Source organism: Bombina bombina, chromosome 6 (genome assembly GCF_027579735.1).
Source record: "Bombina bombina isolate aBomBom1 chromosome 6, aBomBom1.pri, whole genome shotgun sequence".
In the NCBI taxonomy this organism is placed as follows: Eukaryota; Metazoa; Chordata; class Amphibia; order Anura; family Bombinatoridae; genus Bombina; species Bombina bombina.
In genome coordinates this window covers 1,091,757,407-1,091,776,360 of record NC_069504.1, presented here as the reverse complement: position 1 = coordinate 1,091,776,360, position 18,954 = coordinate 1,091,757,407, and the positions used below count along the sequence as shown (strand labels likewise).

Below are 18,954 nucleotides of genomic sequence, written 5' to 3'. Positions count from 1 at the left end.
GACTCTTGATAACCGATCTATTAATTATTTGCAGGTATAAGCCTCTGCACTTTATCTGAAATTAAGCAAGTTAAACGTCTTGTGTTTGTGATAACACTTTACCGGTAGTCGATCTCTGCTCAGTGTGCTTCGTGGATGTTCCTCGAGATCTCGGCGTCTGACGTCACAGTTCCTGAATCAAGGGCCCGTCTCTCCCAGCCAACCAGAGCCTCCGTGGGCTTCGGTCTATTTAACTTTTGTTGTCCGGTCCGTTTCTTAATGCTTGAATAACAGTTGGAGATTGCTCTTATTGCTCAGCATGCAACCTCTGTTGGTGCTATCCGCCAGGGGATAGAAAAGGATAGAATTGCAACCCGGGTTGATAACTTTTCCTCTGTCTGATAATGATTCAATATGTGGTACTAGTGTTTTCTACGCGTTTCACTCCTTTCAGAGCTCTACTTCTTGATAAAGCTCTGAAAGGAGTGAAACGCGTAGAAAACACTAGTACCACATATTGAATCATTATCAGACAGAGGAAAAGTTATCAACCCGGGTTGTAATTCTATCCTTTTCTATCCCCTGGCGGATAGCACCAACAGAGGTTGCATGCTGAGCAATAAGAGCAATCTCCAACTGTTATTCAAGCATTAAGAAACGGACCGGACAACAAAAGTTAAATAGACCAAAGCCCACGGAGGCTCTGGTTGGCTGGGAGAGACGGGCCCTTGATTCAGGAACTGTGACGTCAGACGCCGAGATCTCGAGGAACATCCACGAAGCACACTGAGCAGAGATCGACTACCGGTAAAGTGTTATCACAAACACAAGACGTTTAACTTGCTTAATTTCAGATAAAGTGCAGAGGCTTATACCTGCAAATAATTAATAGACCGGTTATCAAGAGTCTTTACAGTTTTTACAGACTTGACATTTGAAACCAAAGATAGACACTATCCGATTAACGGCAATGTCCTAAGGAATGACCTTTTTAATATAACAGTATCTACCACTGCACTCTGGTATCTTTATATATATTGTTTCACTGATAAAAGTGTAATTGTGAAGTTAAAGGGAGACGTCCCTTTTAAATATATTATATTTTTTTATGTATGCTGCTTTTAAATTTATGTTTGTCTAATCTGATTTTTATAAAATTTATATATAGTCTATTTAAGTCCCCGGTCAATTTTTGTCTTTAATCAAGCTTTTTTAGGGGTATCTTAAGCTTTTCTAGCGCCCTTACCTCTTTTCCCAAATTTGCCTCATTTTTATTTATAACAGTCTGAAGGATCTGTTATTTAGTTAAGGTGTTTGATACCCTACACTTAGCGCACTTCAATTACTCACCACTACACACTATATGGATAGCGCACTCTGCTCTATCAATAGCGCTCAACTTGTAATCCAGGCATACGTGTTTAACCCAGTTTTTAGGAATTAAAGTGATGGTAAACTTTAGGTAATCAAATGCCATAAATGTAATATTTTCCATTAAAAAAGTATACGAGTACCTTCTTTTTTTAATCTTTCTGTGAAAAGGGCTAAATCTGTGCCTGTATTAATGCTTCTATTGCAATGTTATGCCGGCCTACTGGGATAAACTCTATTTTTTTTTTTTTTTTTAAATGACAATTCCAACGAACATCCAATCACTTTGTGTGTCATATGACATTCTTGAAGTCCAGCCCTTTGAAAGCCCTTAGGAAGGCTATGTAAGGAGTGGGCATGACTGCTCTCTATGTCACATCCCAGCCAAAAGAGAAAATGAAGGGGGGGGGGCGGAGAAACAGAAGATACCAAGTAGCATTATATATATATATATATATATATATATATTTTTTATTTTTTATTTTTTTTTAAATAGTATATGTATACCCTGTGAGCTTGTGCACATCCTCAGTAGGATCTTGTTCCCCAAAAAGTGTAAATATAAAAACACTGTGCAAAATTTCATAATAGAAGCAAATTGGAAAGTGTCTTAAAACTGCATGCTCTATCTGAATCATAAAGGTTTATTGTGACTTGAGTGTCCCTTTAAATACTCTGGATTTTGAATTGCCATAACTAGATATTTTGTGGAATTCTCTACTTTGCTTCACTTGATTAGTGCTTCAAGAGTTCCCCAAAAACACTATTCTTCAGAAATGCTTACAACCTACTTATCTCTTCATTTTTTCATACTTGTTACCATGAAACTCATGAACCCACCTGTCCTGTATACTCTATACCAGCGGTCGCCAACCAGCGGTCCATGGACCACTGGTGGTCCACGAGAAGATGTTGTTGGTCCTTGACACCATGAAGCAAGAATTAATCTCCTCTGATGGTGTCACACCCGTCGCGCCGCAACTCCCTACAGTACCTGGCTGGACATCAGTGAAAACCGACAGAGGAGAAGTTCAATTTCAATATCCCTACGCATGTTGCGTAGTACTGCGCAGCTAGATTGTATTTTTAGCTCCTCCCGCCTGGCGCGCTACTCAGAGAAAGATGCTTCCATTCTAAAGCCAGCAGAGGTTGGTATAGTCTTGGCTTGGAATAGTGGAATTAAAGTATAAAAAAAAAGAAAATCTTAAAAATTAAAAATTAAAAAAATTAAATTAAAATTAAATTAAAAAATTCTCTCTTATATTTCATTTATTTTCTTCCCTTTACTTGACTCTTTGTAGTAGTTTTCCTAATTCCTTCAGATGGACTTACATCACTGTTTGTCTTCCTCCCCTCCATCTTCTTTTTTTTAAATTAAATATTAATTATTTTTCATTCTAATAATTTTCCTGCGCGCAAAGCCATTCCACCTGAATTCCCGTAATTGCCATCCAGCAGATCAGCCGTATCCCACCAGTATTATAGTAATTGCCAGTAACATCAGTCGTGGTTAGCTCACATCCATATTGAGAGCTTTCTGATATAAACTTAATTTATGACTCCAATGTCTGTCCATGATCATAAGTAGTTTTGAATAATTCCTAACTGGGGAGGTAACTTGGAAGTCTTGTGGTCCTTTTAAACATAATTCTTTTTTCCAAACTTTCTGCCTCTCTGTTTCCAGCTCAAAAGTTGCCACTCACCCTTCATCTGTCATTTGAAAGTATTCTCTCAGTTAGTTAATTCCAAAAAATAATTTTTAAAAATGTGTAAATATATACATAATGTAAACTTAGCTATGGTTATACTAGTTATGTACAGTACGTGTGTGCGTATGTATATGTGTGTGTATATGTATATATATATATATATATATATATATATATACACCCACATAGAGGTTTGTACCTTTATAAAAAAAATTATGTTAGTGGTCCACGGGATTCAAAATGATGAGTTTAGTGGTCCCTGAGGTCTGATAGGTTGGTGACCCCTGCTCTATACCACGTAATATACCTTTTACCAGGTGACCTACACATTATAGGGTGGCAGCTCACTGCCATGGATGGTCCTCAACCCTTTCAACATTTATTCAGCTGTCTTTTTGTAGAATGGACCTATGTTCTAGAGCTATGGGATATGTTGCTTTTCTACAAATAAAAAATAATAAATAATATTTCTGCCAAGTAATTGAACCTTCTAAAGATTCTTGATATACTGGAAAAAAATAACATATCGTTGGAAAGGTAACTCAAAAAGTCTTGGAGCACCATTTATTAAAGCCCAGACAGACAAGATTTACTTCCACAAACCTGTCCGCCCGGGATCACAAAAAGCGGGCCGCAATATGTTCCCGCATTTAACACTGCACATGCATCGGCTAGTGCAATGCCAATCCCAGCACACGCTAGCCCAATGGCATGTGAGTAGGGGCTGTCAATCACCCCAGGCGAACGTGTCTGGGGTGATTTTAATCTGCCAGCTAAGAGCTGGCATACAAGTTCAGAAGCAGCGTTCTGGTGATCGCTGCTTCTTAGCGGTCAAGCCTGCAGTGAAGGGCCTTCAAAGCTGCATACGAAGTGTCACGCCACGCCGCTCTAGCCATTGCTAGGGGCGCAGTGTCTCCTTGCTTGGGTTGTATCGGGTCCGGATGTGTGCGGCGCTGACGTCATCGCCGCACGCTCCTGATGTCGGTCGGACCTTTGTGGCACAAATCCTGTGCCTATGTAAGTTTCCTACAACGATCTGTCACTGCCCAAGTATAGGTGTTACTTTTGGTGCTCCTGGGTGTGACAGATCGTGGAATTTATTTGCCTATTTGTGTATGATCTCTGCCTGTCTGACTACTCTGCTTGCTATACCCCTTAACTACTGCATTGATATACTGCAGCTGAACCCTGCCTGTCTGACTACTCTGCTTCTTAACCCCTGTTGTTCTGGACTGGCTCTTTGTTGGCCGTGTTTGGTCTGATAGAGGAGTATCCCACGAGCATTACACGTAGCTTGATTAAGCGCTGAGTGCAGTGTGAAACACGTCAGGGTATTTACCCTTGCATCTCTGCATATTTCTGCATTTTTTTTATGAGACTTAATAAATCTTGATTTTTTTAGCTCTTCACCTCTCAAATGCGCCATTTTTTGCTCAAGTCTTGATAAATGTAGTCCTTGGGCATTTTTAAAAACTAAAAATGCTTTAGCACAGTGAAGTGAAAATGCTCACCAATGAAAGAGTTAAACTACTAAATAAACTTTATTATAAAATGACTTGTTTATGTGACCAAAACTGAATTGAGTAACATTTAAATGTGTTGTTCAAATGGACCAAAATTCTCTTTTTAAAAATACAGAAAGACAGCAAAGGAACATCTGGTTCTGCACAGAGGACACAAGACACCAACGAGATTTGCAATAAATTGAAGAAGTTGAAAAGGGCACAGCAGACTGGATTTTTCTGGTATTTATCAGATGTTGTACTGATCTCTTTGGTGCCTGAATTCAGATAAATTTGTTTAACTGATCTGCACAGAAAAGCTTTTATAGGCACAGTTACTCAACGGCTTTGCATCCAAATTCCTTTCATCTATTTATGATTATCTCCCTGGGGTGTACTATTAAACAGCAAGGATTTCCTAAATGATTTAGGAAAACCTCTCACTTCCTCTCTTTAGTAGTTTAGTCAAAAGCTCAAGCAGATTCTATTTTTTTACTGAGCGCCAGGAGAACCCAAAGCAAATCTGTGATCAGGACTTTGTAGAACTGAACTGTTTTGCTAAATCTGGCTTCTTAATTTAATTTATAATAACATGGCTGATGCGTTTATAGGATCAGACAGTAAAATCCAGAAACACAAACAGCTGGGAGCAAAACATATTTTATATTTCAAATAAAGCAACGCGCCCATCTGGGAGTCTTTTTGTAACAATGTATAGTTTTGCTTATTTTTAAATAACATTGTTCTGATTTTCAGACTCCTAACCAACACTGCTAAATTGGGAGCTTCTAAGTAAGTTTTTAAAAGGTTTTATACTAGATTTTTATATCAGTATCTGTGCATATTATTCTTTACAGTAGTGTTTATTCCATGCAGTTAAATGAAAATTGGTGTATACTGTCCCTTTAATTAGCTAGCAACATGCATCAAATATTCCAGTTCTTCACCGTTTCCTTTCTTAAAGGACATGGGCAATTTTGACATGTTTTGCTCACTATTAGTTTCACCTTAATTATCCACTCACTAGTTAAGTGCACCTATACATATAATACAAACACGTCTTTCTTGTGATACCCTATATGGGTACATAAAATAACAATAAATAGGAATTTAATACTGAAAAATGGGGCAAAAATAGTTTTTTGCATTTTTCTTTAAAACCATTTCTACACATACAGTGTAGCTAAAGAAAAATACCTCCAATTAAATTCATTATGTTGTCCTGTTTTTAGGAATACCCCATATGTCTAGGTTTCCAAGTAATTTATAGCAAATACTACAAAGATAGAATTATTGATTTAATGCTAAAATTTGCTATGCTTGAACTGTAAGCTAAATAGTGGTCACCCATTCCAAAACTGCTTCACAAAATAATTTATTTTGACACTTAGAGCCAAATTACCAGTGGAGTGCAAGTATAAGGGGTTTATCATAGGGGTTTGCACTTGGTATTACGAGTTGAAAGTAAAGGCGATTGCTTGAGCACAATTGCAATTTACATTAGAATGATTTCCACGACTTTAGAGCTTTGGTTAACTGTTTCGCTAAACAAAAAAGTTGCACAAAACACATCAAAAATACATCACAAAGTGTTGTTACACTCATAATAACACTATCCAATAAAAATAATAATAAAAATAAATATTTCACAAAAAAGTTATAAGGGCTCAAAGATATGAGATCTCAGGTGTTAGGGAAAAAGGGCAGGCAAAGGGTTTTAACATAGAGATACATACATATACATGTTTAAAGATGTATATGTATATATAAATGTCTATATATGTATACATATGTATTTATATGTGTATAAATGTATTTACAGACATATAAACACATAAATACATATGTACACACATAAGACATACTGTATATATGTAAGTGCATTGGAGCCCTTTGCAGTTAAGTAGATGAAAACGTAAAATCATATTTATGCAATATTCATATTTAATAAAGTGTTATACTGTGTATTTACTGTAAATATTTCACATTCCAATGTTCTGCACATAGCAGAATATGTTCTATGTATTTATAAATAGATATTCTTATATATATATCTGTATATATCTATACCTATATATAATCATTTATATATAGGTATAAATATATATTTGTGCAAAAAAACCATCATATATATGTAGAAATATGTTTTTATGAATAAATAGAAAATATTCTGCTATGTGAAGAAAATTGGAATGTGAACTATTCAGATTTTCATGTGTGGTTAGTGCACTTGAGAATATGCGATCAGGTTTTTTTTTCTACTTTTTTTGATCCATTGATTTCTATGGGGGAATAGGTTATTGTGCACACAATATTTTAGGATTTTTATGCACATAGGGTTAGTGAGCGAGTGAAAACAGTTTACTTTTAACTCATAATACTGGTTATGTAAATTCTATCCGTATATAAGATTACTAGCTATGTAACTTCATGAGGTACGTGGGATTAATGACTATGTAATTTTCCACTGTAACGTGTTTTTGAAGTGTTTTGTGAGACTTTTTTGTTTCACAAAAGAAGAGCTCTGAGGATTTGCTAAGCCAACGAGCAATAACTTTAATTGCGCTCAAGCAATCACGTTTACTTTCAACTTGTAATATGAGCAGAAAACCCGTAGCACACAAACACAGGCAATAAACCCCTTACCACTTGTGCGAAACTGTTAGCGCACCACTCATAATCTAGCCCATAGTCAGAAATCTGATGTACATAGTGAAGTTAAATAGCCAATAATTCCATATACAGAAGGAATTGACATAACCTGTAATCCCATGACAGTAATCTCACATGCACAGTGAAGTTACATAACCAGTAATTCCACATACATGGGGAAGTATATTGCATAGCCAGTAATCCCACATACAGAGGGAAGTTATATGGCCAGTAACTGCACATACAGAGTAAATTAACATTAATTAGTAGTTCAAAATACCAAGAAAAAATGCATAACCTGTAATTCCATATACAGGGGAAATTGTATAGCCAATAATCCCACATAGAGAGGGAAGTTACATAGCCAATAATCCCTTGTACAGAGGTGCAATTATACATTCCCACATACAGACACAGGTATACAGCCTGTAATATTCAGGTGTATATATATATATATATGCAGCAACCCTACATACACAGTAGCACTGAATCAGTAATGAAACTAACTTCTTACTATCTTTCATATTATTACCTGTCTTTTTTCTTATTCAATCATTTTTCTCTGCACACATTCACCTAACTAATGAAATATTTCATCAACTACATAATAAATAAATAAATAAAGATATTTCAGTGCTACTGACACCTTTGAATCTTGTGTGTGCTACAGAAATATTAAAACAAACAGTACCATCCTAGCACACTCCTACATCAAACGTGGGTACAAACTTATTTTTTTCCTGTGTATTAATATTACATTCATTTTATTCACATTACCTGAATACACAAGAGTGGGAAAATATTTCTATAATGTTGTAAAGGCAGGTTTGTGCAGCAGAATTATTTGTAAGTTCCATTTCACCAGTAAACTGGAAAAAAATGCTTTTGTATGGTTTAATTTTTTATTTCTATAGCCACAATACAGGACAAAAACCACTCATATTAAATTGTTTATTACAGACCTTTAAAGTTGAACTGTCAATATTCTGGTTTAGAGTCTCTTCTTATAACGAAAATAAACGTTAAATCAGAAACTAACCACAAACTAGACTGAAAAACACATATTTTCCATGATATTATTATTCCTGCCTATCTCAGCTTACAAATGCAGAAGATACTTTAATCTGTTTTTATAACAGTTATGCAAGAAAAATATGATCTATTGTCTGTTTTATAGCTACAACTGAGTGATTGTTACAGGCAGTTGAGTTTGTGCATTAAAAATCCAAAGACGTAGATGAAAAAAACTAACTAGACTGTTTTCCTGGAAGTTCATTTTATAAACATATGGAGGCAGTTTGTGGATCAGACATTTACGAAAAGAAAAAAATTAAGGCAATAACAAAACTAGAAATCTTTCTATAATATGCTCTAATCAAACACACTTCTCAAATTAGTATCCAGATGTAGCAAAGATGTGCTTGAAATGCAATGTCAAAATAATTTGTATCTTACAGTTTCTAAAAACTGATAACTAACTAAACAAAAGGATATAAGGATACCAAGAGGGGAAATGAGTTACAGTTTAAAACCTAAAATATGATAGCAGTGATTACAATATACCAGAGTTTCTTCAACTATATGATGACCGGGTGCTGAGCATGTAGTAAGCAGTGGCATATTTGTGTGCGTATTCCTCCCAGATTGTCACAATGTCATAGTAAAAATGAGGTGATTTGAAAGAAGGTAGATAGATCTTTCCATTTAAAGATTACTTTGAAACACACATAAAAAAGTGGGCATCACACAGCGGAACTCCAGTCTCCAGCTAACTGAACATTGGTGTGAAACAACTCCGCTCTGGTAAGTACGTAGTGGCGAAAATCCCCTCGCCTTTGTGGTGTGTGAGTGTAACAACAAGAGTCTAAAGCAGCTTATAAAAGGACCATTAAACTTTGCATTTTAACAATGCATAATATGCTTCATAAAGTGAAACATTATTTCAATATACAGTTATTATTTATTTTGCAGCATTTTGCTGTAAAATTCATCTAAAAACTGAGCTTGTTTCACTCTCTCCCAGGGAGGCTTGGGTTAATACTTTCAGGCAATTTATTTGAACCTTTGTTTACTTTTCCTTCCCTACCTAAGCTTCTATGGTGTCACATGCTTTTGGTTATCAGGGGTTCTTTTGTTCTGGGGGACAGGGAAATTTGTGGAAAGAATAAACTTAAAAAAAATGTACTCATTTGACAAAATAAATCTGCAGTTTTCATGGCAAAATTATTCTTATATATGAAGATTCATAATCACGCAGTTTACAATTTGCATTTCATGTCCCTTTAAAGAACCACTAAATACAGTATAATTAAACAATTAACAAGTGCATAATAAAAAGACAATGCAATAACACTTACTCTGAATGTCACAAAAGCAGTAAAAAAAATCTAGTAAATAGTTTTTTCTCCCATTTGCCAGCCCTCTGTACCATGTGACAGACATCAGCCAATCACAGACTAGTATATGTATACCCTGTGAGCTTGTGCACATGCTCAGTAGGAGCATACTGAGTATACTATACTATCGACACTATTCCTATGACGGACTCTAACCATGCAAACTACCTGATGTGTACACACACACCCGTCTAGAGGAATGACCCAATTTCATAACTTATATTTGTAGAAATTCTAGGCACTTAGTAAGATTACTACGCTGTATTTGTAGCTTATAATTATAATTCCTCTTTGTGCTAAATATGTTCTCGTTCTAGCCCGTATATTCATAGTCAGCCTCATTTTCGATTCCATTTACTACTACCCCTCAACGATATTATTAAAATAACAGCAATACTATTGTGTAGTTGGAAAGGGTTAAATAGAAATCTTATTATCACATTAACCTGTGAATAATTTATCTGTCTCTTCTACACGTGGAGTTGCTACTACACGCTGTAATCCCACGTGTTGATTTTCAGCACTGTACTACTATGTTTAAGCTGTAACTAATTTTGAATGTAATAATGGCATCCGTACTTGTGGATCATTTAACAGGGTGGAATATTTACTTTCACTACCATCCCGCATTTGGTGCCTTGTAATTTATATAATACATTGTAACCCTGTTATCCACAATATTTAGGTGCTGCCATTGTATCCTCTCCTCATTAGTTTCACTTACTATACTTTGCTAGACATTCATTAGGGGATTACTATTACCTGGGGAAATATCTTTACCCACGTTGCACTGATATTACCACTCTGTGTTTTTATCTTAACATATATTATTTATTATTAAAAGCTAAGTTTTAACCCCTTCTTTTGGGGATTACTTTCATCTACTTGCATATATTATATATCAATTAATATATATTTAGTGTTGATGAGTGCTATTTATGTACAAACTTTCCCAATGTCATCATTGGAACCCTTTGAAACATTTCCCCTTTGATGTACAGCACCCCTTCCTTTATAATATTTCACTGATGATTATATTTTATAATCTATTATAGAATATTAATGATATGGGATACAACACTTGTAGTGCCATCGTTTTTTTCCTTCTCTTTTTAGTAAGAGACTGCACATTAGGTTTGGCTGCAAATGCTACTGGGTAATTTTTAGAACAAATTAAGTTTTGCAGAGTATGTTGCTTAGAAACTGTAATCCAATGGTATTGTGTTTATAAGCTTTATCTGTGACAAAACACACAAATATATTATAAAAAATATTAAATCTGTTAAGACTTCAATTCCACAGATTACAAACAGTACAGAACAACTTAAAGAGCATTGAACTGGGGTCTATTGAACTGATATCATTATTACAGTTGCTATGATTCACTTTATCAAGAAGTAATCATATTAACGTCTTGGATAAAACAACTCCCAGTCGAGACTACCACAGGTGTTGTTATGCCAGTTTCCTGTTGTGCTGCATTTTGACGGATTTGTCACTATTTTGATACAGCTGCTTGGACAACACTATTTATGACACAGTTTCTAATCCCCATGAAGAGATGCCACCACTGCTCCAAAACTGCTTAGTCTCTCATTCAGTTTATTTAAAAATGTCCCAGTAGTCATCATGGATATCTTTCCAGAAACTAACCAAGCCTACCTAACCAGCCAGCACAAACTGTTGTACCCACAACCCAGAGTGCCCAATGAACTCCCTGATTTATGCCCAGTGAGCAACTTGACCCTCCCTCCTTGACTCCTTGTTCCTGATTTTGAAGGGTATGATATGGAGATTCCCAGTGGTGGTTTAGATACTGTAATATTCTCAGGAGTCAAAACCCTCTATTTTCTTGATTTTTTTTCCCATTCCTTGTCTGGTGCTATCATCAGCCTCAGCTGTGACTCTTAGCCCTTCCTCTAAAACCATGTGACCAGAAACAGAACAACCTGGAACCTCAGCACAGTAGGATATTCTAAGGGAAGTGTTATCTATTATCCTTCACACTTAGCTTGTTGGGTAAAGTTTTCATTTATTTTTCTGCACTCACCTGCAGTCCTTAGAGTCTGACGTCTCTGGAAGGTTGTCACAATGTTTCTTCTGAGTGGCCCATTCATACCCTCTAGTGCAGCAGACATCCATCGTCAACTGAGCAGCAACTGAAACAAAACAATGAGGTTATAGCTAAATACTGACAAACAGCAGATCATTTAAAGGGACATTCAGGTTTTATTTAATTTTCATGATTCAGATACAGCATGTAATTTTAAACAACTTTCCAATTTACTTCCATTAAAAAAAATGTGCACAGTCTTTTATATTTACAATTTTTGAGTAACCAGATCCTACTGAGCATGTGCAAGAATTCACAGACTATACGTATATGCATTTGTGATTGGCTGATTGCTATCACATGGTACAAGGGGAGTGGAAATATACATAACTTTGAAATTTGTTATAAAAAAAATCTACTACTCATTTGAATTTCAGACTAAGTGCTATTGCATTGTCTTTGTTGATTATGCAAATCTAATGTGTTGACTGGTCCTTTAATGTAAATAAAAAAAAAAATTAAAACATCTTTGATTATGTTTTTTAGAGCAGAAATAGTTAACTAATATTACTCAAAGATAATTATTTGTGCCATAAGACCTTTAAAGGGTTATAATATGTTTTTAAAAGTTTCTAATTCACTAAAAAAAAAAACTGTAAAAACATAGAGATAATTAATATACAAATGTAAATATAGTATGAGATTACATGTTTTTGGTGCATTCATGAATATAAGATTAATGGTGCTAAAAAATATTGTTTTCTAGAGTTGAGCGAGGCTGCACAGCCCCCTTTTACCCAATACTGCTCTAAACGTACAAATAAAGTATTCCACAAGGTCGAAGGTTACAAAAAACTCAAGGTTACCAACAACAGGATCCATAACTAGGGATTGACAAATGTTACAGCACATCCTTTAAAAATAATTTAACTTTAGCCATATGTTTTGTCCTAAATTAATGACAAATATTTAATAAATGAGTGACATTCGATTGTGCATGATTTTTTCCCTTTATCAATAGCAACATTTGAATACGAAATGTAACGTTCATATATTCAACATTTGAATGTTGATTCTTAGACTTCAGACTTCAGTGGAAGTTTAATGGGATGTACCAACTACCATTATGAATTTGGCCACTTTATTCTTGGTATCAGAAGCATCTTGTAAGTGCAAGGTTTAATTATTTGCAGTAAAACAACTTTGAAATATACCTTCATTTTTTCTGTTTGACCCTTTTTCATCTCACTTTGAAAATTGTGGGTTTTCCAATTGTGAGAACTGGAAGTGGACAGTGGATACTTCACAAGCCTAACCCTGCCCACATATCTGTCTCTAATGGTCCTGAACAGGGGAGTTAGATAAGATTTTGCAAAACAATGTAAGTTTTACTTATATAGTGGCAAGCCTCATCTACTCCAGTAACAAATCTGTACTGGCTCCTCCAAATAATGCAAGTGAGGGGGGACTATAGCCATTGAAAAACAATGACAGCAAGCAAGGTGCTATGTTAATTTATTACAAGACTACAGAAAATTCCTGTAATTACAAGGTGTTAGATTTACAATTTTTAGTCCCAGTTGCACTTTGTGTTAGCTTCATAATTAAAATAAACAGCCAATATGTTATTCTATAGCAACATAACATAAGTGTCTTGTGATTACAAGGTGTCTACTGTCCCTTTAAGGACAACTTTGTTATTTGTTAGAGGAGCTGTGTATTGTGCAGCAATGTTTGCTTTGTGCTGTAAAATAACTTTTTTAACCTATACCCCTTTTGGTAAGGAGAACATGTACAATAAACAGTTTCACATGTCTATGGGTTTGGCTTTCTAAAGGTTATAGTAACAACCATTTTCCACTATGCCTTAGAGGGATACAGCTGCAACTCACTGACGAGGCCCATGCAAGCCAAAATGTACATCTAGCGTTAGCTGTAAATTTACTTAATTCAGAGGAGAATAACTTTGTATTTTGATGTATGAGTCCCTTTCTTAATAGGACTTGAATCGTGTTCTAACGGCAAATTCTCATTTGTGAAAAGGACAATGGGCTAAAAGAGGCTGCACCGCGTATGAGCACTACCCACAAAGGCAAGTCAGGGCTGCCATCAGGGGTGAAAGGTGGAACTCCAGTAAGGGCCAGGGGGACCCGGACCCCAAGAGGGCTAAGGGCACCATTACGGCCTTAAAATTAGGCCTTGGCACCCTGGTTTGGGGCTCCCAACATGCCCCTGCTGACCTCCAGTGCGACTGGGCCCTTTCTAGACTGCACGGCTGGGAACTAATTATGTGCAACAAGATGCCTTTGATGCCTTTAAATCAACTGCAAAATAATTCATGTTATACTAACTTTATGACAGTGACTAGCCTTATTGTTGTGACTAAAGCCCAGATAGCTAAGGCAAATGGTGGATGGAGTTTAGCTATTGAAAAAAATAACTGCATTAAAAAGGAAGCTATTTTTTTTGTTTTTTTAAATATAAAGACTTGGCTGTTAATTTACTCTACAGCAAAACAACAAGGTGTTTACTGTCCATTTAAATAATCTGTGTGTATGTGTATGACTATGTGTATGTGTATGACTATGTGTATGTGTATGACTATGTGTGTGTATGTGTATGACTATGTGTGTATGTGTATGACTATGTGTGTGTGTATATGACTATGTGTGTGTATGTGTATGACTATGTGTATGTGTATGACTATGTGTGTGCATGTGTATGACTATGTGTGTATGTGTATGACTATGTGTGTGTATGTGTATGACTATATGTGTATGTGTATGACTATGTGTGTATGTGTTTGACTATGTGTGTGTATGTGTATGACTATGTGTGTATGTGTATGTCTATGAGTGTGTATGTGTATGACTATGTGTGTATGTGTATGATTATGTGTGTGCATGTGTATGACTATGTGTGTGTATGTGTATGATTATGTGTGTGCATGTGTATGACTATGTGTGTGTATGTTTATGACTATGTGTGTGTATGTGTATGACTATGTGTGTGTATGTGTATGACTATGCGTGTGTATGTGTATGACTATGTGTGTATGTGTATGACTCTGTGTGTGTATGTGTATGACTATGTGTGTATGTGTATGACTATGTGTGTGTATGTGTATGACTATCTGTGTATGTGTATGACTATGTGTGTGTATGTGTATGACTATCTGTGTATGACTATGTGTCTGTATGTGTATGACTATGTGTGTGTATGTGTATGACTATGTGTGTATGTGTATGACTATGTGTGTGTATGTGTATGACTATGTGTGTATGTGTATGACTATGTGTGTGTATGTGTATGACTATGTGTGTGTATGTGTATGACTATGTGTGTATGTGTATGACTATATGTGTGTATGTGTATGACTATCTGTGTATGTGTATGACTATGTGTGTGTATGTGTAAGACTATCTGTGTATGTGTATGACTATGTGTCTGTATGTGTATGACTATGTGTGTGTATGTGTATGACTATGTGTGTATGTGTATGACTATGTGTGTGTATGTGTATGACTATGTGTGTATGTGTATGACTATGTGTGTGTATGTGTATGACTATGTGTGTGTATGTGTATGACTATGCGTGTGTATGTGTATGACTATGTGTGTGTATAACTATGTGTGTATGTGTATGACTATGTGTGTGTATGTGTATGACTATGTGTGTATGTGTATGACTATGTGTGTGTATGTGTATGACTATGTGTGTATGTGTATGACTATGTGTGTGTACGTGTATGACTATGTGTGTGTATATGTATGACTATGTGTGTATGTGTATGACTATGTGTGTGTATGTGTATGACTATGTGTGTATGTGAATGACTATGTGTGTGTATGTGTATGACTATGTGTGTATGTATATGACTATGTGTGTGTATGCGTATGACTATGTGTGTGTATGCGTATGACTATGTGTGTGTATGTGTATGACTATGAGTGTGTATGTGTATGACTATGAGTGTGTACGTGTATGACTATGTGTGTGTATGTGTATGACTATGTGTGTATATGTGTATGACTATGTGTGTGTATGTGCATGACTATGTGTGTATGTGTATGACTATGTGTGTATGTGTATGACTATGTGTGTGTATGTGTATGACTGTGTGTGTATGTGTATGACTATGTGTGTGTATGTGTATGACTATGCATGTGTATGTGTATGACTATGTGTGTGTATGACTATGTGTATATCAAACAGAAATTAAAATACTGAATATTGCACAGCTGTAGCAGTTTATTACTTCTCAATTACCATGCTTTTGATTTTCTTCCTTACCCTACAGCTCTCTCCAGAGCCTTTATTTTAACTTTTTACAGGTGTTGGTTGGTAAAGCCCTGTATTTTCATACTGGACACTGCCATCTTGGTGCTCACATATTCTAGCACCCTGTGACAGAAGTAGTGAACACTCAGCTATCATTGATGTTGTCACATTGATAATATACACTTCCCTGGCTCTTTATCATGCACAGTAACTCCATAATGTGCAATATATCCTCCTTGATCTGTCTGCAGCCTTTGATACTGTCGACCACCCTCTTTTGCTCCAAAACCTCCAATCCTTTGGCATTTGCAACACAGCTCTTCCGTGGTTATCTTCCTATTTGTCTAACTGTACCTTTAGTGTAGCCTTCTCTGGGGCATCCTCTGCCCCGTTACCACTTTCTGTTGAGGTGCCGCAAGACTCTGTCCTTGGTCCCCTTCTCTTCTCAATCTACACATCATCTTTAGTCTTTTAATCTTTAATAAAGTCCCATGGGTTTCCGATGACACCAAATCTACCTCTCTGCACCAGACCTATCTTCTTCCTTGCAAACCAGTGTCACTAACTGACTATTTCATATTTCATCTTGGATGTCCTCTCACTAACTTAAGCTAAATCTCTCCAAAACTGAGCTCTTTATTTTCCCCCCTTCGGCAAATTCTCATTTGTGAAAAGGACAATGGGCTAAAAGAGGCTGCACCGCGTATGAGCACTACCTACAAAGGCAAGTCAGGGCTGCCATCAGGGGTGAAAGGTGGAACTCCAGTAAGGGCCAGGGGGACCCAGACCCCAAGAGGGCTAAGGGCACCATTACGGCCTTAAAATTAGGCCTTGGAACCCTGGTTTGGGGCTCCCAACATGCCTCTTCTGACCTCCAGTGCGACTGGGCCCTTTCTAGACTGCACGGCTGGGAACTAATTATGTGCAACAAGATGCCTTTGATGCCTTTAAATCAACTGCAAAATAATTAATGTTATACTAACTTTATGACAGTGACTAGCCTTATTGTTGTGACTAAAGCCCAGATAGCTAAGGCAAATGGTGGATGGAGTTTAGCTATTGAAAAAAATAACTGCATTAAAAAGGACGCTATTTTTTTTTTTTTAAATATAAATAATTGGCTGTTAATTTACTCTACAGCAAAACAACAAGGTGTTTACTGTCCATTTAAATAATCTGTGTGTATGTGTATGACTATGTGTATGTGTATGACTATGTGTATGTGTATGACTATGTGTGTGTATGTGTATGACTATGTGTGTATGTGTATGACTATGTGTGTGTGTGTATGACTATGTGTGTGTATGTGTATGACTATGTGTATGTGTATGACTATGTGTGTGTATGTGTATGACTATGTGTGTATGTGTATGACTATGTGTGTGTATGTGTATGACTATATGTGTATGTGTATGACTATGTGTGTATGTGTATGACTATGTGTGTGTATGTGTATGACTATGTGTGTATGTGTATGACTATGTGTGTGTATGTGTATGACTATGTGTGTATGTGTTTGATTATGTGTGTGCATGTGTATGACTATGTGTGTGTATGTGTATGATTATGTGTGTGCATGTGTATGACTATGTGTGTGTATGTGTATGACTATGTGTGTGTATGTGTATGACTATGTGTGTGTATGTGTATGACTATGCGTGTGTATGTGTATGACTATGTGTGTATGTGTATGACTCTGTGTGTGTATGTGTATGACTATGTGTGTATGTGTATGACTATGTGTGTGTATGTGTATGACTATCTGTGTATGTGTATGACTATGTGTGTGTATGTGTATGACTATCTGTGTATGTGTATGACTATGTGTCTGTATGTGTATGACTATGTGTGTGTATGTGTATGACTATGTGTGTATGTGTATGACTATGTGTGTGTATGTGTATGACTATGTGTGTATGTGTATGACTATGTGTGTGTATGTGTATGACTATGTGTGTGTATGTGTATGACTATGTGTGTATGTGTATGACTATGTGTGTGTATGTGTATGACTATCTGTGTATGTGTATGACTATGTGTGTGTATGTGTATGACTATCTGTGTATGTGTATGACTATGTGTGTGTATGTGTATGACTATGTGTGTATGTGTATGACTATGTGTGTGTATGTGTATGACTATGTGTGTATGTGTATGACTATGTGTGTGTATGTGTATGACTATGTGTGTGTATGTGTATGACTATGCGTGTGTATGTGTATGACTATGTGTGTGTATAACTATGTGTGTATGTGTATGACTATGTGTGTGTATGTGTATGACTATGTGTGTATGTGTATGACTATGTGTGTGTATGTGTATGACTATGTGTGTGTATGTGTATGACTATGTGTGTATGTGTATGACTATGTGTGTGTATGTGTATGACTATGTGTGTGTATATGTATGACTATGTGTGTATGTGTATGACTATGTGTGTGTATGTGTATGACTATGTGTGTATGTGAATGACTATGTGTGTGTATGTGTATGACTATGTGTGTATGTGTATGACTATGTGTGTGTATGTGTATGACTATGTGTGTATGCGTATGACTATGTGTGTGTATGTGTATGACTATGAGTGTGTATGTGTATGACTATGAGTGTGTACGTGTATGACTATGTGTGTGTATGTGTATGACTATGTGTGTATATGTGTATGACTATGTGTGTGTATGTGTATGACTATGTGTGTATATGTGTATGACTATGTGTGTGTATGTGTATGACTGTGTGTGTATGTGTATGACTATGTGTGTGTATGTGTATGACTATGCATGTGTATGTGTATGACTATGTGTGTGTATGACTATGTGTATATCAAACAGAAATTAAAATACTGAATATTGCACAGCTAGCAGTTTATTACTTCTCAATTACCATGCTTTTGATTTTCTTCCTTACCCTACAGCTCTCTCCAGAGCCTTTATTTTAACTTTTTACAGGTGTTGGTTGGTAAAGCCCTGTATTTTCATACTGGGCACTGCCATCTTGGTGCTCACATATT

General features: G+C 36.1%; 1 protein-coding gene across 2 annotated transcripts in view; it reads right to left on the bottom strand.

Annotated features, from left to right (window-relative positions):
• Nucleotides 1-18,954, bottom strand: part of FBLN1 (fibulin 1) — a 281,252-nt gene that overhangs the window by 194,717 nt on the left and 67,581 nt on the right. For both annotated transcript variants that reach the window (XM_053719006.1, XM_053719007.1), the window contains exon 2: nt 11,660-11,768. In XM_053719006.1, the coding sequence (XP_053574981.1) occupies nt 11,660-11,768 (109 nt within the window). The remainder of the gene's footprint in view (nt 1-11,659; nt 11,769-18,954) is intronic.